At 37.7% G+C, this 21,992-nt stretch overlaps 2 protein-coding genes across 2 annotated transcripts; both read left to right on the top strand.

The window, feature by feature from the left end:
- Window positions 1-3,005: 3,005 nt before the first annotated feature.
- Window positions 3,006-6,058, top strand: LOC104094192 (patellin-4). Its single transcript, XM_009600071.4, has 5 exons — window positions 3,006-3,138; window positions 3,841-4,860; window positions 5,116-5,240; window positions 5,371-5,515; window positions 5,626-6,058. Exons 2-5 carry the CDS (start codon window positions 3,901-3,903, stop codon window positions 5,869-5,871), a joined length of 1,476 nt encoding a protein of 491 aa, XP_009598366.1. The 5' UTR covers window positions 3,006-3,138; window positions 3,841-3,900; the 3' UTR covers window positions 5,872-6,058.
- A 1,892-nt stretch (window positions 6,059-7,950) lies between these two features.
- Window positions 7,951-9,761, top strand: LOC104094191 (tetrahydroberberine oxidase-like). Its single transcript, XM_009600069.4, has one exon. It carries the CDS (start codon window positions 7,984-7,986, stop codon window positions 9,574-9,576), a length of 1,593 nt encoding a protein of 530 aa, XP_009598364.1. The 5' UTR covers window positions 7,951-7,983; the 3' UTR covers window positions 9,577-9,761.
- The last annotated feature ends 12,231 nt before the right edge of the window (window positions 9,762-21,992 follow it).

Here is a 21,992-nt window from a genome sequence, read left to right as displayed (position 1 = left end):
CTGCCTAGAAATCTCACTTCTATTAGCCTTCAACCGCACCTGTGGAAATTCCATCGCAGGTGCGAAAATCACTTAAGGGGGCTGAGTTCGCATCTACGAACAAAGGCCGCTTCTGCGAGCCTGCATCTGTGCTCCTCTTCCGCTTCTGCGGATCTATGGCTGCACATGCGGTCCCAGCTGGACAGGGTCAAAATCGCTTCTGCGGCTCCATGGACGCTTCTGAGGCGCCGCACCTGCGACCCAAAGTGTGCAGGTGCGATTACACCAGGTGCAACAGCTCCAGCAATTGCATAAGTCCCAAACACAATCCGTTAAGCACCTGAAACTCACCCGAGGCCCCCGGGATCTCGAACAAACATACCAACCAATCCTAAAATACCATACGAACTTAGTCGAGCCCTCAAACTATATCAAACAACCCTAAAATCACAAATCACCCTCCGATTCAAACTTAAAGAACTTGAAACTTTTAAATTCGACGATTGATAGAGAAACCAACCAAATCACGTCCGATTGACCCCGAATTTTGCATACAAGTCATATTCAATATTACGGACCTACTTCAACTTTCAGAATCAGAATCCGACCCCGATATCAAAATTTTCACTACCGGCCCAAATCTCCAAAAATTCGACTTTCGCCATTTCAAGCCTTAATGGGCTACGGACCTCCAAAACACAATTCAGACACGCTTCTAAGTCCAAAATCATCCAACGGAGCTAACGGAACTGACAAAACTCCATTCCGAAATCGTCTTCATACAGTTCCGATTACGGTAAAAAATCCTAAGACTTAAGCTCCCGTTTTAGGGACTAAGTGTCCTAAAACACTCCGTAACCAGAAACAATACCTCCCGGCATGTCACATAAGCAGAAAAAGGTACGGAGAAAATAATAAATAGGGGATCATGGCTATTACTCTCAAAACGACCAGCGAGGTCGTTACATTAAAGTTCCTGAAACTAATAAAAGTTTTCAGTAAGCTTGTTCAATAAAGCTTCAAAAATTCTTATATGGATTGAAACAATCAGGGCGAATGAGGTATAATCGCCTGAGTGAGTATTTGCTGAAAGAAGGGTATAAAAATGTTCCAATTTGTCCTTGTGTATTTATAAGAAGGCCTGGACCTGAATTTGTTATAATTGTTGTGTATGTTGATGATCTAAATATTATTGGAACTCTTGAGGAGCTTCCAAAAGCAGTAGACTGTTTGAAGAAAGAGTTTGAAATAAAAGATCTTGAAAAGATAAAATTTTATCTTGGTCTACAAATTGAGCATATAAAAGATGGAATTTTTGTCCATCAATCAACTTATACCGAAAAGATCCTAAAGCGTTTTTATATGGATAAAGCACATCCATTGAGTACCCCGATGGTTGTGAGATCACTTGATATAAATAAAGATCCATTTCGACCTTATGAAAATAATGGAGAACTTTTTGGTGATGAAACTCCATATCTTAGTGCAATTGGGGCATTAATATATCTTGCAAATTATATTCGACCAGATATAACTTTTGCAGTAAGTTTATTAGCAAGATTTAGTTCTTTTCCAACAACAAGACACTATAATGATGTTAAGCATATTTTTAGATACCTCCGAGGGACTATTGATATGGGATTATTTTATTCTTATGAATCCGATTCACAAATGACTGGTTATGCAGATGCAGGTTATTTGTCTGATCCATATAAAGCCCGATCTCAAACAGGCTATCTATTTACTTGTGGAGGTACAACTATTTTATGGCGTTCAATAAAATAAACTTTAGCTGCTATATCTTCCAATCATGTAGAGATAATAGCTATTCATGAGGCTAGTCGAGAGTGTGTATGGTTGAGATCAGTGACTCAACACATTCAACAACTGTGTGATTTTTCTTTAAAAATAAAAATTCCAACGATATTGTATGAAGATAATGCTGCTTGCATAGCTCAACTAAAAGGAGGATATATCAAAGGAGACAGAACAAAACAAATTTCACCAAAGCTTTTTTTCACTTATGATCTTCAACAAAATGGTGAGATAGATGTTCAACAAATCCGTTCAAGTGATAGTCTGGCAGATTTGTTCACAAAGGCATTGCCAACATCAACATTTGAGAAGCTGAGACATAAGATTGGAATGCACCGTCTCCGAGATATCAAATAAAGTTTTCATCAGGGGGAGTATAGTACGTGTTGTACTCTTTTTTCCTTAACCAAGGTCTTGTCCCCATTGGGTTTTTCTAGTAAGATTTTTAATGAGGCAGCACTCAATGCGTATTACAATATATGTGTACTCTTTTTTCTTCACTAGACTTTTTCCCACTGGATTTTTCCTAGTAGGGTTTTAACGAGGCACATTATCTTTTAAATGGACATCCAAAGGGGAGTGTTATGAGATGAATGCACGTAATTGAGATGAATGCATTTGTCTGTCCATTTAACGTACTTTGTATTCATGTACTCAATTAAGAAATACATTAACTTATAACCTTTGAATTTATTTGCACCTTTATAAATAGGGAACTTTTGACCCTATGAAAAATACCCCCAAGAAGAAATAACAAAACCATTCTCCCTCTTATATATTTGTCTCAATTACTATATTGTTCTAGTTTACTCGTATTTCTTTATTGAGAGATGTTTGAGTTAGTAAGCTTTGTTTATATGATCTAATTTTTTTTTTTTTTTGGGTTTCTTTCAATTTTTTCCTTGTGAAACTGGAGTTATAATGGAATATTCTTTATTACTACTACTACTAGTTACTCGTACTACTTAATTAAGAGCCAATTTGTGTCAGAAAAATTGACATTTTCTTACTAAAATGTGGGAGTTGGACCGAGTCAAATGATTAAAGCCTAGCGAATAAAATGTTGGTTGTGGGGCCAAAAACATGATTAAGGACAAATCACGTTTGCTGGAATACAGCCTACTGCCTAGAAAAAAAAGAATCCTCCAACGGCTCTAACATGCCTGCGGTGCGGTGTCACCCTACAAATTAAATTAGACCGTTTTGGGCCCCACAAACACTTTGAGATTTTCAAAAAAATATATAACCGTTGCAAAACCCCTCTTCACTTCTCATCCCAAATACCTCCCAAACGACAGAGCGATTGTGAGAATTGACAGAGAGCAGCTCGTTGAAGTCCCTAAGGTGAATTTTAACTCCTTTCTTTCTTTTCCCTTAATAATCACAAGTTTGCTACTCCTTTTTTCTCTCTCTTCAATTTTATGGTTTCGAGTTTTCTTTTTCTCACTATTTGTTGTTGAATTTGCTGATTTTGTTAAACGGATATGTTTACATAAGGGAGTTATGGCGGAGCTAGAGACTAAGTTACTAGTTCGGCCTAATCTAATAATTTTGGGTCCAAATTTTATATTTATCTTAAATAATTCATTTAATATGTATAAATTATTAGTTTAGAACAAACCATACACTTCAAATTCTGGTTTCGCCTGACTAGTAAATTGTGACATTTTCCAAGTTTCAATTTTCTACTTCTGAAATGAATTCACAGGAGCTGCTTCTTTGGTTTTTAGAACAATTTGTAGTAAGAAAATTTGTGACATTTTCTTTATCTTTTACGGTGGTTTAGTTAGGGGGTTTCAATTACATCTTGTTAGAGATTCTTATGCTAGTAGGAGATGAGAACTTCTATATTTTTCATTTTCATTTTTATTTTATAAAATGTTTGCTTGAGATGGTTTTAAATGGGGAACATAGTCACGATTTATATAGCCAATCCCAACTTGTTTGGGACTGAGAGATGACTGTTGTATTATGAGTACTTTTTTGGCTATTTTTAGGGCATTTGATAGGGGTCCCAAATTTTCTCTCACATTCTTAAATTTTCAGCTGTTTAGGAGGTGATTGCCAAGATCCAATACAAAATTTTGTGTTATTTATCAATCTAACATGACTGTAGAGGTGCAATCTGAGGCAACTCAAGTAGCTGAGGTAGTTGTTCCAAAAGAAGAATTAGAGGCTAAGAAGATTGTTGAGGAGGTTGAGAATGAGAAAGTAAAAGAAGAAGAGGAGGAGGAGACCAAGCCAAAGGCAATGGAGAAGAGCTCTTCTTATAGAGAAGAGAGCAACTTTCTCTCTGATCTCAAAGAGAATGAGAAGAAGGCCTTGAATGATCTCAAATCAAAGCTCGAGGAGGCCATTCTTGGTAACACCCTCTTCAAAAAAGAAGAGAGTACCACCAAAAAGTCCCTAGAGAAATCACCATCAGGTGAAGAGGAAGAAAAGAAAGATGATGAGAACAAGGTTGTTGAGAAAGTAGAAGAGGAAGAGACAAAGAATGAGGAAAATAAAGAGGACGAGAAGGAGGGTGATTTGGATGTTGATGAAGTGGATAAAGAGATCTCCATTTGGGGTGTACCCCTTTTGCCTAGCAAAGGGGATGAGAAAACCAATGTAATTCTCTTGAAATTCTTGAGAGCAAGGGATTACAAAGTGAATGAATCTTTTGAAATGCTCAAGAAAACACTCCAGTGGAGGAAGGATTTTAAGATCGAATCCATCTTGGAGGAAGATCTAGGGTCAGATCTTGCTCCAACTGCTTACATGAGTGGAACTGATAACCAAGGACACCCCATTTGTTACAACATTTTTGGAGTTTTGGATGATCAAGAGCTGTATAACAAGACATTCGGGACGGAGGAGAAGCGTAAGCAGTTCTTGAGGTGGAGGGTGCAATTAATGGAGAAGGGTATTCAGAAGCTTGATTTCAAGGCTGGAGGTATCAGTTCACTGCTTCAGATTAATGATCTGAAGAACTCCCCTGGACCATCAAAGAAAGAGGTCAGGGTTGCTACAAAACAAGCTGTTGATCTTCTTCAGGATAACTATCCTGAATTTGTTGCAAAAAATGTGAGTCTTCAGTTTCATCTTCCTTGTTTTTACTTTCAGTTAGTGAGTTCTTAGAATAAAGTGCAAGCATATATAGTTGAGAACTATGTTGCTCGGACGCTCCGAAAATATCTGTACAGGATCGTGTGACAACATTTTGCAGAAATATAGGTTGTGAAATGTATCTTACTTTGGCTAAGATAGAGACTGGTAATGAGAATATTTTATAAATCTTAATAGTGTTGATCTGACAATTTCACCTGTTTGTTTTTTCAGATATTCATCAATGTTCCATTTTGGTATTATGCTTTCCAGTCATTGCTTTCTCCTTTCCTAACTCAAAGAACCAAAAGCAAATTTGTTTTTGCTCGTCCTGCCAAGGTCACTGAGACCTTGTTTAAGTAAGCTTCTTTTTTCCTGTTTCTTAAACTTCTAACGAGTTCAGTTTATGTAGCACTTCTAGTCTCTGAAATGCGAAATTTTTATTTTTAGTCCATTGGATGCTAATGCTGAACTGTTTGGGTTGAGCAGGTACATTCCAATCCAAGAAATCCCAATTCAATATGGTGGACTCAAGAGGGAGAATGACTTTGAGTTTTCAGCCTCTGACTGTGAAGCTTCAGAAATTCTCCTTAAAGCTGGATCAACTGAAACCATTGAAATACCTGCAGCAGAGGTAACTTTGGGAATGAAATCTTGGTTATGTTGAGACTTTATCTTTCCCTTTTATTATATGGTGATGCTGAATTTCTTTTGGCACTTAAATTTCTATTAAAATTATGTCAGGTGGGAAGTACATTTATCTGGGATGTTACAATTGTGGGCGGGGAAGTGAGCTATAAGGAGGAATTTGTGCCAGAGGATGACAACTCTTACACAATTATCATTCAGAAGGAGAAGAAGTTGAGCTCGCCGATTCGCAACACATTCAAGAACAATGAAGCAGGAAAGATTGTGCTGACAATCAAGAACACTTCTAGCAAGAAGAAGAAGGCGTTTTACCGACACAAGATCAAGAAATCAGCAATTTGAGATCACAAATTTCTGTTTTATGTGAAGAGAATCAAGATGGAGTTTTATTTCAGCTTTTTTGGTACCAGCAGTTAACTTTTTTGTGGTTCATATACTTTATTATTCTTTTGGCCCTATATTCATATTGTATATGTTGAATTATTCATTTTTCTCCCTATAAGGAACTTGATCTCTGGATTTTTTTTAACCCATCTTTTTTGTTGGTGTTGAGTTGGGATGGTCCACACTCCACCGATGCTTCCTAATTACTTTCACCTCTTTTATCAATTGGTGCAATTTCCAGAAAAGATGCATATCCTAAAACATAATGTCTATGAACTAACTATTGAATCAACAAAATTATAATAATCATCCGTCCATTTTACATGATATTATTATTATTTGAAGAGTCATATTTTTCTGTTTGTGGGTGACAAGAAATAAAATACAAAAAGTTGTTCCATACCCTGACCACATAGATCTTCAAGTATACAAATCGACCAAAAGCGCTAAGGACTTGGTGAAAATTAAAATCACTAGAGTATCGGCAATCACATTATTTTTTTTTATGTACTCTTCCCATTTATATTAAGAAAATGCTTTTTTGTTCAACTTACCTTGGCTCTTCGAATACCTTTTCATGATCTGTCCTAATGAAAAACTGTTGATTAGACCAAATATAATGTTGCCAATATGCTTTGCAGGAAAAGAAATTAAACAAAAATTTCTTTACCAATAAGTTCGAAAAGTGATGCGGTTGTGCATAAACGTAAAATATTGACTAAAGCTTGCAAATGATAACAATTAAAAAAAAAAAAAACAGATCATATATGGAGCAGTAAGTATTTGTGAGAATAGACTATATAACTTACGCACGTATGTTGGACCACAATTACAAGTCTTGAATATTCTGCACTCTCATTTTTCACCCGTAGAGATATGTATAATATGTGGAAAAAAGGATTTATGATCATGTGTGGAACATAATTTTCCATCAGATAGTATCTAAGAAAATTATTAGCTTTATCTCATAATCTTTGTCAATATTTATCATTTAAATGTCAAAGTGGATATGATCAAAGTTATTTTTGGGACAATATTCATATAATAAATTTGACAGAAAAAGAAAGAAAAAAGAAACCCATCAATTTTCATAAAAATGCGCTTTTTTAAATTAAGGTTTAATTTGACTTTTGAAAAGTCAAGTCGGACAAAAGTTTAAATTAAGGAACTGAGTATTTGTTTAGTCATTATGTTCGTATATTCCATTAAATGCAGAGGAAATGTTAATTTTTTCACATAAGTTTCTTTATTAATTAAGAGCGATGTAATATATTGACAAATTACTCTAATCGCGAACCTATCGATCTTCACCAACTGAATAAGGAATATATTTCTGAAAAGAAAGAGCAAAAAGTACTCCAGAATGCATTCTCATTATGGCTGGTAAGTGACTCCAATATTATGCAAGAGTAGGTGTCTTAATCAAATCTAGAAGATATTTCTCGGATTAGTTTATTTAAATACTATTACATGTTACGACCAAAAAACGTGAGGAAGCGTGAACATCTTTTATACTCATGAATAATAAAAATGACCAGTCTTTAAAATGGATATACTTTTCTTGCACGGAAAAATTACAACTACATTTACACTTTGGAAGAACGTATGTTCCAAGGTAAAACGACTATTTCTGCCCATCAATTTTCATGTTTAGCTCACAAGTTTGTAAACTAAATGACGATTGTTAAAACAAAGAATGAATCTAGAAATAACAAGTACTTAGTGAAAGAACACACCAGCCCAGCTACTATATACTCTTTAATCTTTAATTAGCACTTAGGGGTGTTAGTTTCTGCTGAAAAAAATGATAGGTTTACATGGTTAACAGCAATAGAGAAAAATATATGCATGCACGTAGACTTCAACTTTAATTTTACAACTAAAGAAATTCGTTGACAATTCTACCACAAATTAGGAAATGTTACACGAAAGAGGTAGGTGAAAGCATTAAAATTTCATACCACGCGTGGTCCTAGGGTTTGAAACTGAGCTTCTTTTAGCCCAAGCCAAAACTATAAATAGAACTTCTTTTGTTTCCAATTTCACCATCAAACTTTGCAACAAGAAATCATGACAACTTTCAACAAGTTCAAAATCTTTCTCTTTCTTTCAGTTTGCCTTTCATCAACATGGTTTACCTCAGCAAGTATCCATCATGACTTTCTTGAATGCCTTTCTCACAAAACTATGAACTCAAATTCAATGTCACAAATCATCTACACACCTAAAAACTCATCATATTCCACCATTTTGAACTCTTTTGAAAGTAACCTAAGGATAACCTCCGACTTCAAACCATCAATTATTTTCACTCCTTTAGACGAATCTCAAATCCAGGCAGCTATACATTGCTCCAAGAAACATGGCTTACAAATTAGAATTCGAAGCGGTGGACATGACTATGAGGGCCTTTCTTACATTTCTGAAACCCCTTTTGTCATCATTGATCTTAGAAACCTAAGATCAATCTCCATTGATACCGAAAACAAGACTGCTTGGATTCAAGCTGGCGCGACCTTAGGGGAAGTTTACTATAGAATCGCCGAGAAAAGTAAAACACTAGCTTTTGTTGCCGGGGTTTGCCCTACTGTTGGTGTTGGAGGACACTTTAGTGGTGGAGGCTATGGAATGATGTCTCGAAAATTCGGTACTGCTGCTGATAACATTATTGATGCTAAGCTAATTGATGCCAACGGAAGAATATTGGATAAAAAATCAATGGGGAAAGATCTCTTTTGGGCTATTAGAGGAGGTGGAGGGACTAGCTTTGGCCTCATTATTTCATGGAAGGTGAGATTACTTGATATTCCAGAAAAGGTGACGGTCTTCAACGTGACACGGACGTTAGAACAAAATGCAACTCAACTTGTCTACAAATGGCAACATATCGCGGACAAAGTTGATGACAATCTCCTCCTCAGGCTCTTCCTGAGGAGCAGTGAATCTCCATTTCGGCGCGGGCAAAGGACTGTCCACGCCTCTTTCACTACCATGTTCGTTGGAGGAGTCGATGAAATCCTCCACGAAATGCAAAAGAGCTTCCCCGAACTAGGGTTGGTGAAAGAAGATTGCATTGAGATGAGTTGGATCGAATCTATACTCTTCTTTGCTGGTTTCCCTAGGGGCACATCACTTGATGTGTTACTAAATAGGAACATCACAGCTACTCAAAGGGGATACTTTAAAGGGAAATCAGATTATGTCCAACAACCAATTTCTATAAATGGTCTCAAAGGTATATGGAAACTGTTCAACCTAGTAGATGAAAACTTAGCCGAATTACAACTCAGTCCTTACGGAGGAAAATTGAATGACTTCATAGAATCTGAAACTCCATTCCCACATAGAGCTGGAAATATATTTATGATCCATTATGGGGTGGCTTGGGAAAAAATAGAAAGTTCTAAAAAACATATAGCTTGGATTCGAAATCTTTATCGATATATGGCTAGGTATGTGTCCAAATCTCCAAGAGCTGCTTATTTCAACTACAGAGATCTTGATTTGGGAGTGAACAACAAAAGAAACACAAGCTATGCACAAGCAAAAATCTGGGGAGAGAAATACTTCAAGAACAACTTTGATAGATTGGTGCAAGTGAAGACTAAAGTTGATCCAACAAATTTCTTTAGGAATGAACAAAGTATTCCTCCTCTCTCATGATAATTTAATTTATGCAGTCTGCTAAGCCATCACCGGTTGTCTAAAAATAAGGATTTTCATACCGTTCTTTTACGTATATATGTACTAATAGTGAAAAATAAATGGAGCCATGATGTCCAAAAAAAATAATTGTGTAAGATATTTTCTGATTTATGATTAATATATACATTTTATATTTCATGTTAGGATTTGTCGACTTTGACAAACATATGTATTAATTAATAATAAATGTATGGTATTTGCTATCATATTTAGATCTCCAAGCTGTAATATATTGATAACAATTGTTGAAACATAACTTTACGATGACACTACTAGAAAACTGGCAAAATCCGTCCATAGAATACCGACCGAAATCGGTCGGAAAATAAGTAAATTGGTTGTAAAAGACAAAAAAAATATTTCTGACAACGGAAATAGTGATCTCACAACAAATATATAAATATTTCGACCGATTTTGGTCGGAAATTGGTCAATATTTGACCAAGACCTGGTCATACTTGCATATTATCTACAAAAATAATTTCTAATTAAAAATTTTCAAATATACCGACCTATTTCGGTCGGTATATTTGAAATTATTCTTTCCCGCCCAAGGCAATTGGTTTTTTAAGATAACAAAAATTATATATATATAATTTACCAACCGAAATAAGTTTTAATTAAATTTTTCCGACCGAGTTCGGTCGGAAATACAATTTTAAAATAATTAAAATATAAATTTTATGAAATTACCGACCGAAGTCGGTCTGTTTTTGTCAATTTATATAATTAGCTTTTAAATAAATAATATATATATATATATATATATATATATGTGTGTGTGTGTGTGTGTGTGTGTGTTGTGTGTTTTAAATTACTTTTATATACTTTTATGTGTATATATATATGCGCGCACACACACATAATCTTGAATGTTTTATTCTCGATCACCTTATTAGTACTTTTCTCGGATACGTCATAAGTGGATCAATTGAAAATTCAATTATATTCGATTAAATCTTACTATAACACATTTAAAAATAAAGTGTATTGTTCTATAAGATGTTAATATAGCATTAATATGTATACATATGTCGAATATATATATATATATATATATATATATATATATATATATATTAAATCTTACTATAACACATTTAAAAATAAAGTGTATAGTTCTATAAGATGTAGTGCTATATATATAGTATATTTAAGTTTTAGCAACAACAACATATGAATATAGCATATATTAATATAGTATATGTTAGTATAGCATTAATATGTATACATATGTTGTTGTTGCTACAACTTAAGTATAAGGGGAACCGTCGACTTGCCTATCTACACCTGCGGGCATGAAACGCAGGCCCCGAAAAATAGGGCGTCAGTACGAATAATGTACTGAGTATGTAAGGCATGAAAATCAGTACATAAAAGACATAGATGAAACATGGAATAAAGAAATCCATCTGTAAGTCTGAATAACTTTGTAATTTCTGAAACATTTATAATGTCATGCACGTGCATATAAATGTAGTGTCATGCATATGCATAGGTGTACATAACATCATCAAGCCTTTGAGGGCATCCCATCATATCGTCTCGGCCACTGTGGGCAACATCATCAACATATACCAACTGATCAGGTGGTGGTGCGTATATAACGCCGTAACCTTTTTCCCATATCGCATATACATATATATACATATACATATAAATACGCGTATATAACATCATCTGGTCATGGGTCAATGTACATGTATAAATGAATGAAATGCATGAAAATATGTTAATAATCTCAATATTCCTTTCGGATAAACTTTTATCAACTGCGTATTATTCTGAGACCCATGTACAGAAGATATAATAATATGTCACATGGGGAATCAAGGACACAGAGACCCCTAGTATTTCTATGAATATAGTCGTTTATGAATACTGTGCGTTTGCTCGTTTCTTCTGTATAATTTGGATCATGCCAAAAAGAAAGAAGGGATAGCCTTAACATACCTGGAGTAGGAAAAAATCCGTATGATATTCTTGGAAAAAGTTGCACCGTACTCTTTTAGAACCGCAAAAATTTTACGTTGTTAAGCTTCTAATAATTCTTCGTTGGATTTGGTTGAAGAAATCTCGTTGTTAATGTCTTTGAAGGAACTTGAATTGTAAGAATTACTAACGTTCTGTTATGAAGTAAAGTGTTGCTAAGTTCTCATATGAAGTCTTTTGTATTCAATTAATATAAATGAAAGGTTTTGTACTTAACACCTTACTTACAAGTCTTTGTATTTAAATCATAAGAAAAGAGGTGTCTTTGTTCTTGACATGTTACTTGCCACCTAACCAAAGATAACTAATAGTCATGTTCTCAAGAAGTGGCTTGCTGCCACGTTTTGGGGTGAGGGGGGTGGGTGTTTTAATCTTTATCTTATAATTTATTAATTAACTAGGTAATGTCCCGTTACCCGATAATTAATCAATTACCCGCATAATTATGAATTGTCTCACATTACTTAAAGTTCTACTCATTTTTAATATACCTTATACATCATACTATCATGGTCACTTGGTACCTTGTATGATACTAGTCCATAAATATCGAGTATTATAGCTCGGATCGTATTTTATCCCCAAATCGGCAACCTTTAACGAAACTCATTTTCTTTAATTCGTGTATCCTTTACCCTTCATGGCACTTACTTATTGCTTGTTATAAATAGCATAAATACGTTAACCTTAAGATAATATCATCCCCGAGTCTACGTCGATTAACTGAAGGCGAAACTTTAACATACCAAAATGCGAGATGTAACATCCTTCCCCCCTTACAAACATTCGTCCTCGAATGTTTAACTTCCCGGGATCTATATAACTTTGGCAAAGTAGCCTTCGTAACAATACTACTACCAACTCTTCCTGTAGAACTCAATAATTCAATGCCACATAAGACCACAATCATCAATAACGACAATGGACTTACACTACCAATGACAATAACTAACACAAGAATCCATACACGTACCTTAAGGTTGTGATGTCTCAGTCAGACCCTTCTCTGGAGGAGGAATTAAGTACGGATATCTAGACTTCATGTCTTCCTCGGCCTCCCAAGTCATTTCTTCCACATTGTTGTTTCTCCAAAGTACTTTTACCGAAGCTAAGTCTTTAGTTCTCAATCTTCGAACCTGTCTGTCTAATATGACAATGGGAGTTTCTTCATATGATAGTTGCTCTGTGACCTGAACGTCGTCAACTGACACGATTCTGGAAGGATCTTCGATACATTTATGGAGCATAGATACATGAAAGACTGGATGAATAGATTCCAAGTCCGAAGGCAAGTCCAACTCATATGCTACCTGACCCACCTTGCGTATGACCCTATATGGTCCAATGTACCGAGGGATAAGTTTTCCTTTCTTACCGAACCTCATGACACCTTTCATTGGTGATACCTTTAGGAATACCCAGTCATTAATCTGAAACTTCAAGTCTTGCCGTCAATTATCTGCATAAGACTTCTGACGGCTTTGAGCTGCTAATAGCCTTTCCCTTATAAGCTTAATTTTCTCAATTGCATGTTGTACCAATTCTGGTCCTACTAACGTAGTTTCCCCCAACATCGAACCACCCTATAGGCGACCTACACTTTCGCCTGTAAAGAGCTTCGTATGGAGCCATCTGAATATTGGAATGGTAACTATTATTATATGCGAACTCAATAAGCGGCAGATGATCATCCCAGCTACCCTTGAAGTCTATCACACAAGCTCGTAACATATCCTCAAGTGTCTGAATAGTACGCTCAGCTTGTCCGTCTGTCTGGGGATGAAATGTTGTACTAAGACTTACCCGAGTCCCTAATCCTGTAAATTGAGCTCCTCGATCCGAGATAATAGAGACAGGGACACCATGCAGTCGTACTATCTCCTTCATATAAAGCCTTGCATAATCCTCTGCGGAATATGTAGTCCTAACGAGCAGAAAATTGGCTGATTTTGTAAGCCTATCAACAATTACCCATATAGAATCGAACTTACAATGGGTACGAGGTAAGCCTATGATGAAATCCATATTAATTACTTCCCATTTCCAAGTCGGAATCTCCATAGTCTGCAATAATCCACCGGCTTTTGAAGCTCAATTTTAACCTGCTGCCAGTTAGGGCACTGAGCAACAAACTCCGCTATATCCTTTTTCATTCCGTCCCACCAATATACCTCCTTGATATCATGATACATCTTTGTTGCTCCTAGATGGATAGAATAACGAGAATAGTGAGTTTCTCCCATAACCTGCCGACGCAGCCCTGCAACATTAGGGACACATAATTGTCCTCGATATCTGAGGACCCCATCTTCTTTAATCTCACACGGTGTCTTCTCCTTCTATGGGGTGGTATCCCTATAATGAACTAACACAGGATCCTCGTACCGGCGTTCCTTCACTTCAGTTACTAAGGAGGATATTGCCGTATCCTGAATAGTAATTCCAATATCACCTGAGTCTAGTAATCGAACTCCAAGACTAGCTAGATGATGAATCTTATGGGCTATTCCCCTCTTCTCTGGCTGTAAATATGACAGACTACCCATAGATCTACGGCTGAGGGCATCGGCTACCACGTCCGCCTTCCCCGGATGGTATAAAATATCAACGTCATAATTTTTAAGTAGCTCCAACCACCTCCTTTGACGTAAATTCAATTCCTTTTGCTTGAAGATATACTGGAGGCTCTGATGATCCGTATAGATATCAACATGAATGCCATACAAGTAGTGCCTCCACATCTTTAGTGCATGAATCACTGCGGCTAACTCTAAATCGTGGGTCAGGTAATTCTTCTCGTGCTTTCCCAGTTGTCTAGAAGCATAAGCTACAACCTTACCATGCTGCATTAGTAGACAACCCAACCCAATGCCCAAGGCATCATAATAAATAATATAACCATTGGTCCCTTCTGGGAGCATTAAAACCGATGCTTAAGTTAATCTGTCTTTCAATGCCTGGAAACTCCATTCGCAAGCATCAGTCCACTGAAACTTATCTCCCTTTTGAGTCAACTTACATGGGTATTCTAATCTTTTACAATTCATGAAATTCCTCCTTTTAAAAGCCCAAACGTCATCCTTTATCTATCACAATTACGCCCTTATTCCACTACCATGGCATCATTCCATCTCTTCTAAATGCTACTGGTCTTAGACTCCTTTGAGTTCACTCAGGCTATACTTAGCTTTCTATGACTTATAGAAACCATCATCTCTCTTATTTTCATAGGCTTAATCCCAAGGACTTATCCATTCCCATCACCTTCTCACTCACCTTTTCTTATCCTTATTCCTGTCTTCCTAAAACCTTGTCGCTCTACCATACTTTAGCTTGCGATACACATATCTATTTATACTTATTCGCAACCTTCCTTCAACTTGTTTGCACCATATATTTCCTTATGTTATTATGGAACATCAAGCGAGACATCACGTCGTCACACTACTTTTGTCAAAGGTGCTGAAAGAGAAGAAAATCCATTTACAAGTTTCCTGTAATAACCTGCCAAACCGAGAAAGCTACGAACCTCCGTCAGTGTCGTGGGTCTAGGTCAAGTCTTTACTTCCTCAATATTTTGTGTATTAACCGGAATACCTTCACTTGAAATTGTATGCCCAAGAAAAGCTACAGAATTCACATTTAGAGAATTTTTGTATACAATTTCCCTTTTTGTAGAACTTTGAGCACAATATGCAAATGATCTGCGTGCTCAGTCTCTTAATGAGAGTACACCAATATATCATCAAATAATACAATCAAGAATATATCTAGAAAGGGTCTAAACACTCGGTTTATCAAGTCCATGAATACTACTGGGGCATTAGTCAAACTGAATGACATGATACGAAACTCAAGTGCCTATATCTGGTCCTGAATTCTATCTGCGAGATATCTTTATCCTTATCCCTTATCTGAGGGTACCCGGACCTTACGTCTATCTTCGAGAAATACTTGGCACCTTGCAACTGACCAAATAAATCATCAATCCTCGGGAGAGGGGGGCGAGAGGGGGTTCTTATTCTTGATTGTCACCTTATTCAACTATCTATAATCAATATGCATCCGCAAGGAACCATCTTTGATCTACACTTGATGTTAGCATAACAAAAAGCCAACTAATCCATACCCATTATAATATCAAGTTCTACCCAACCTCCTGAAGGGGGTACTTATTCTTGATTGTCACCTTATTCAACTATCTATAATCAATATGCATCCGCAAGGAACCATCTTTGATATACACTTGATGTTAGCATAATAAAAAGCCAACTAATCCATACCCATTATAATATCAAGTTCTACCCAACCGAACACCATGTACCTTATCCTTGTTTATTATCAAATCTATCACGGGCCATTACGGGCGAAATCCATATATATAAGTAACAATATTAAGACTTAACTCGTATAACTAATTTAGAAAAAAGGTTTATATACATAGGGGTTGACAAGGCCGTAGACATATCATACCCAAAACTATATACATGATACTGTCTACAAAACCTCTAAGTAGACATAACCATAATATATACAAGTCGGGACAGGGCTCCCTACATCCTCATAAAACAACCTAACACATTCAGAACCCTGACTTGGTAATACTCCAAGAAGAGGTGAAACTCACCAACCAAAAACTGACATCTAGATGAAGTCTATAGTAGAGGGTCCTTGCCTCGTCCTATATGAGAACCTCGATCAGACACACTTCGAAGCGGAACCTTTGTATCCTTATCAGTTACCTTCCTTCTCTTGGCCCGATTACTATCCTCTTCCTCTGCATATCCCATAACATACACTGACAAACCTTGATTGACGGACTCCCAAGACTGTGGACTATCTGGAACCTTAGAAGAGCTGGTGTCCGCAAATACCTTGACATAGTTTTGAGCCTGAGGGGAACCCGGTTGTGACAATCCATGCACCACTCCCCTTATACCCTGATCAATGGGTCTTGATAATGAAACTAATGGCCTTGGTGAGGTCGGAACTCCCATCACCTCATCTGCTGCCGACGAAATCGAAACTACTCGAACAGATGACTCATATGGATCCTTGGATGGATCCTCCTAGATAGAACTTATGATCTCCGATGGATATGACTCCATAGTGTAACTTATATCTCCTTCTAACACCTTCGTAGCCTTCTGACCCGTGCTAGCGGCTGTAGTCTTCAGAGACATCGCTGAAAACATATCGTTAGGAACATGAATTCTTATATCGCACGATCTAAGATAAGAAGAGTGGATAACATCCTATATGCCCTGTAGCCTCCTGTCTATACGTGTGGTGCACAACATACCCATAAACAAGACTCTACTAGACACGGTCTGTAGACAACCCTAGGACAGAACTGCTCTGATACCACTTTTGTCACGACCCAAACGATGGGCCGCGACGGGTGCCCGAATCCTGCGTGTTGAACATCCTTAATCATGCGTTTAAGTTATAGACGTGAATAAAATATGTGAGGAAAATCTATCCAAAAGACATATGTACATATATATGCGGAATATAGTGGGCGAGCCGGCAAGGCTGATATATACAACTAAATACCCAAAACTGAAAGCCAACAAGGCCACATATTATCCAACTATACATAACTGTCTACAGACCTCTAATAGAAATACATCTGTACAAAGATGGGACTGAGCCACGTCATACCCATATATATATATATATACAAGCATATCGTACCAAAATCAAAAGCAGCTCCGGATCAAGTGGAGTATGCCAACTCTCGCTGATCAAGGATCCTAAAAAGGGGAACCGTCGGCTTGCCTATCTGCACCTGCTGGCATGAAACGCAGGCCCCGGGAAATAGGGCGTCAGTACGAATAATGTACTGAGTATGTAAGGCATGAAAATCAGTACATAAAAGACATAGATGAAACATGGATTAAAGAAATCCATCTGTAAGTCTGAATAACTTTGTAATTTCTGAAACATTTATAATGTCATGCACGTGCATATAAATGTCATGTCATGCATAGGTATAGGTGTACATAACATCATCAAGCCTCTGAGGGCATCCCATCATATCGTCTTGGCCTCTGTGGGCAACATCATCAACATATACCAACTGATCAGGTGGTGGTGCGTATACAACGGTGTAACCTTTTTCCCATATCCCATATACATATATATATATACATATACATATAAATACGCGTATATAACGCCATCTGGTCATGGGTCAATGTACATGTATAAATGAATGAAATGCATGAAAATATGTTAATAATCTCAATATTCCTTTCGGATAAACTTTTGTCAACTGTGTATTATTCTGAGACCCATGAACAGAAGATATAATAATATGTCACATGGGGAATCAAGGACACAGAGATCCCTAGTATTTCTATGAATAGAGTCATTTATGAAAACTGTGCGTTTGCTCATTTCTTCTGTATAATTTGGATCATGCCAAAAAGAAAGAAAGGATAGCCTTAACATACCTGGAGTAGGGAAAAATCTGTATGGTATTCTTGGAAAAGGTTCCGTTAGCTCCGTTGGGTGATTTTAGACTTAGAAGCGTGTCCGGACTGTGAATTTGAGGTCTGTAGCTAATTTAGGTTTGAAATGACGAAAGTTAATTTTTTGGGAAGTTTGACCGGGGGGTTGACCTTTTGATATTGGGGTCGGATTCTGATTCTGGAAGTTGGAGTAGGTCCGTAATGTGGAATATGACTTGTGTGAAAAATTTGAGGTCAATCAGATATGGTTTAGTAGGTTTCGGCGTTGTTTGTGGAATTTGAAAGTTTAGAAGTTCTTTAGGCTTGAATCCGGGTGTTATTGGTGTTTTGATGTTGTTTTGAGTGATTCGAAGTCTCGACTAAGTTCGTATGATGTTTTGGGATGTGTTGGTATATTTGGTTGAGGTCCCGGGGGCCTCGGGTGAGTTTCGGGGAGGGGGGCGGTTGGTTAACGGATCATTTTTGGACTTGGCTTGATAGCTGAAGTCTGGTTGCAGCAGGTTCTGGTTTCCTTGTACGCAATCGCAGGGATTCATTCGCGATCGCGTAAGCTTATTCGGGCCAGAGGTGAGTTTGTTCTATGCGATTGCGTCGATATGAGAGGCAGTGATCCGCAATCGCGTGGGTGATTTCGCGATCGCTTAGTGTAAAAATGTGGGGCAGCATAGTTGTGCTTCACAATCGCGAGGAATGTTCCGCGATCGCGATGAAGGATATCTGGGCAGGCAGTATTAATTACAAAAATAAGGGTTTGAACCCATTTTGCATATTTTGAGCTAGAGAACACGAAATTGGGCGATTCTTGAAAGGATTTTCGTAGAGTTGATTGGGGTAAGTGATTCTTACTTGGTTTTGGTTAAATCCCATGATTTCATCTTAAATTTTATCATCTAATTTGTGATTTGGTGTGAGAAATTGGGAAAAAAGAGGAAGAACTCTTGAGTTGGGATTTTGAGGTTTTGAAGGGAATTTGTTTATCGGATTTGAGTAAATTTGGTATGGTTAGACTCGTGAGTGAATTGGCTTTCGGGTTTTGTGACTTTTGTCGGATTTCGAGATGTGGACCCGGGAGCCGGGTTCGGACCCGCAGTGGTCGTATACTTGTTGAATTACTTGCTAATTGCTGTCTTGTACTCAGTTATGGTTTCACTTGCGTATCATATCTCAATCTCTTCTTGATTTTGTTGATACACTATGCTATATTTGTTTGGGCTGATCTTTGTGATTTCCGAGAGCCCGAGAGACTAGAGAGGTTGATGACTGAGTGAGGCCGAGGGACTGTCTGTGAGGTACTAATACTATGGCACGTGAGTTGTCCGTGTGGTTCCACATATTGTTACAATAGCACGTGAGTTGTCCGTGCGAATTTTAGCGCTTGGGCTGAAAGGAGCCCCTCCGGAGTTTGCACACCCCCAGTGAGCGCATGTACCTATTGAGTGTGAGTACTGAGGGCTGAGAGCCGAGCGATTGAGCTGTTGTGACGAGTTGAGTGTCTGTTGCCCTAAGAGGCTGTACCGCTTTTCCATTTGTTGATGAACTTAGTTGCTATCTGTCATTGTTGTGAAATATCTGAAAGATTCTATATCCGGATTACTTGCACTGTAACTGTATAAACTGATTTAACTTGAACTACCGGATTTGAAAGCATGTCTATTCTTTGCTGGAATTATTGAAAATGAACTGCATTTTTGTAGCTCGTCACTACCTTCTCAGTTCTTTATTTATTTCTGTTACTTGCTGAGTTAGTTGTACTCATGCTACACCCTGCACTTCATGTGCAGATCCAGGTGTGTTTGATCACGGAGGTCGTTGAGTTCGTGCGCGATCGAGTACCAAAGACTACAAGGTAGCTGCCGGCGTCCGCAGACCTTGTCTCTCCTTCTATGTTTTCCTTCTTTTCAGTATTGAAATTCAGACACTGTTTGTATTAGACTGGCTATTTAGATGCTCATGATTCAATGACACCCCGATGTCGAGCTATTTTTCCGCACTTACGTTTTAATTGGGTTTTACCCCCGTTTTATGAAAAAACCCGGTTATTTTAAATGTCTTAATTCATTTTTTGTTAAATTTTGAAAGTGTTTTTGGAAAGGTCGGCTTGCCTAGTACCACTATAGGCGCCATCACGACGGGTTAGGTTTTGGGTCGTGACACCCTTGGAATCGGTTTGCACATAACCAAGCTATCAGAACCGAATCCCTCTAACTCAACCAAGCCACGCAGTTGCTCAAAACCCATAAGCATTGCCATGAAACACCTATGGAGACCCACCACATCATAAGTACCCAAAAAACCGATCATATCATTACCGTGTTGATCCAATTTACTATCAAACCGCCCCGTTTCCTCTGAGTTCCTTCCAAATTACCCTCAAGTTGATACCCTTCCTTGCGAGAATGCCATGATCCTTACCCCAAACTCTACCATAACTGATTCTAGCATAAGAACCACACCGCCCTAAGGCCCATAAGCCACTGCATTCCCTCTTAGCATCCCAAAGTACCACAACCGAGGCACCCGCTGTGAAGAGACCTTATGTGAATCTAAAGCCGCTTCCTACACCACTTAGTCTTCTCATTAATGGAATGCATAATCCACAATGATATAGAAATGCCGCGAGCCTCGACACCATCCCATGCAAATCTTAAACTCTAGCCACAACTGCTATGCCACCATTTAATCTTCTTGGGTCTGAACTCATCAATGAGGCATGAGAATCAAATTTGTATCACAATTAAACAACATGAAAACCTTTCAATTTACTCACAACTCGAGACCATACGCCACATCAAGACAGAAATCAAGCACCCATTAGCCCTTTTTTTACACCCCAAGCAGACTCTTCTCGTCATCTTCAAATCATCTGAACATAGCCTGCAGTCACATTCTACTCGTCATTTAGTCATCCAACCACTCGCCTGTCATAAATTTCACTCATAGGGACATTACCGGATGTATAAGTCCAAAGGCACATGCTCACAAACCGAAATACCCGTGCTCAAGCTGCAGTCAAAACCTGACCTCAAGTCCAACAGACTGACCCATCATCCGCACATAGGAATCACATCTCGCATCTCATCCATGGACTCACAAGCCATCGATGCTCCGCCGATACAGAGCGCTCGTACGCGCATACGAATGCGTGGAAGGAATTCAAAGAGTTACGCTCCAAGCTGAATCAATGTCGCACGATAAGGAAATAAAGATGGAAAGTTTATCCTAAATGCCCTGCAGCTTCTCGAAGATAGGTATGGACGTCATTATACCGATCCAAAGACTCTACTAGACACTTGCTTATGACTCGTAGAACCTATGAACCTAGTGCTCTGATACCAACTTGTCACAACCCAAAAATCGCTAGCCATGATGGCACATAACTTGACCCGCTAGGTAAGCCAACTAACAGACAATACAAGCCAAAAGAAATTATAGGAAGGTAATGAAGAAATATCTGAACTTTTACAAATTACCCAAGAACTGGTAGTACAAATCATGAGCTTCTAAGACTTAGAATTTACAAGCTGATATAAATAATTACATGATCTGTTGAAAACTACATAACAGATTAATAAAATCTAAGGCCACCAAGGAAAAGTAGTAGCTATATCCGGAATGCATGAACATCTTCAGGGTCAGTTCCCAACATCACTGGGAGCTCCGCTCCAAAATTCTGCACACAAGGTACAAAAGTGTAGTATGAGTACAACCGACCCCATGTACCCAGCAAGTATTTTGTCTAACCTCGTCGAAGTAGTGACGAGGCTTTTTAGTTAAAAGATGCTCACTAATAAAATTTGTAATGTAACTAACAATAGAACTATACTACAGTTTCACAGAATAGAGCACATGAGCGAATGTATAAAGCAATAACAGAGTAGTAGAAGAAATCACAATCCAACAGTTTCC

The sequence above is a fragment of the Nicotiana tomentosiformis genome, chromosome 2 (genome assembly GCF_000390325.3).
Source record: "Nicotiana tomentosiformis chromosome 2, ASM39032v3, whole genome shotgun sequence".
Classification (NCBI taxonomy): Eukaryota; Viridiplantae; Streptophyta; class Magnoliopsida; order Solanales; family Solanaceae; genus Nicotiana; species Nicotiana tomentosiformis.
Note: the sequence above shows the minus strand (reverse complement) of the source record. Positions and strands in the feature narration are given on the sequence as shown.

Coding starts and splice junctions, on each gene's coding strand:
- LOC104094192 (XM_009600071.4), top strand. CDS start 3,901: ATGACTGTAGAGGTGCAATCTGAGGCAACTCAAGTAGCTGAGGTAGTT. Junction 4,861..5,115: donor CTGAATTTGTTGCAAAAAAT/GTGAGTCTTCAG, acceptor TTGTTTTTTCAG/ATATTCATCAATGTTCCATT. Junction 5,241..5,370: donor GTCACTGAGACCTTGTTTAA/GTAAGCTTCTTT, acceptor TGGGTTGAGCAG/GTACATTCCAATCCAAGAAA.
- LOC104094191 (XM_009600069.4), top strand. CDS start 7,984: ATGACAACTTTCAACAAGTTCAAAATCTTTCTCTTTCTTTCAGTTTGC.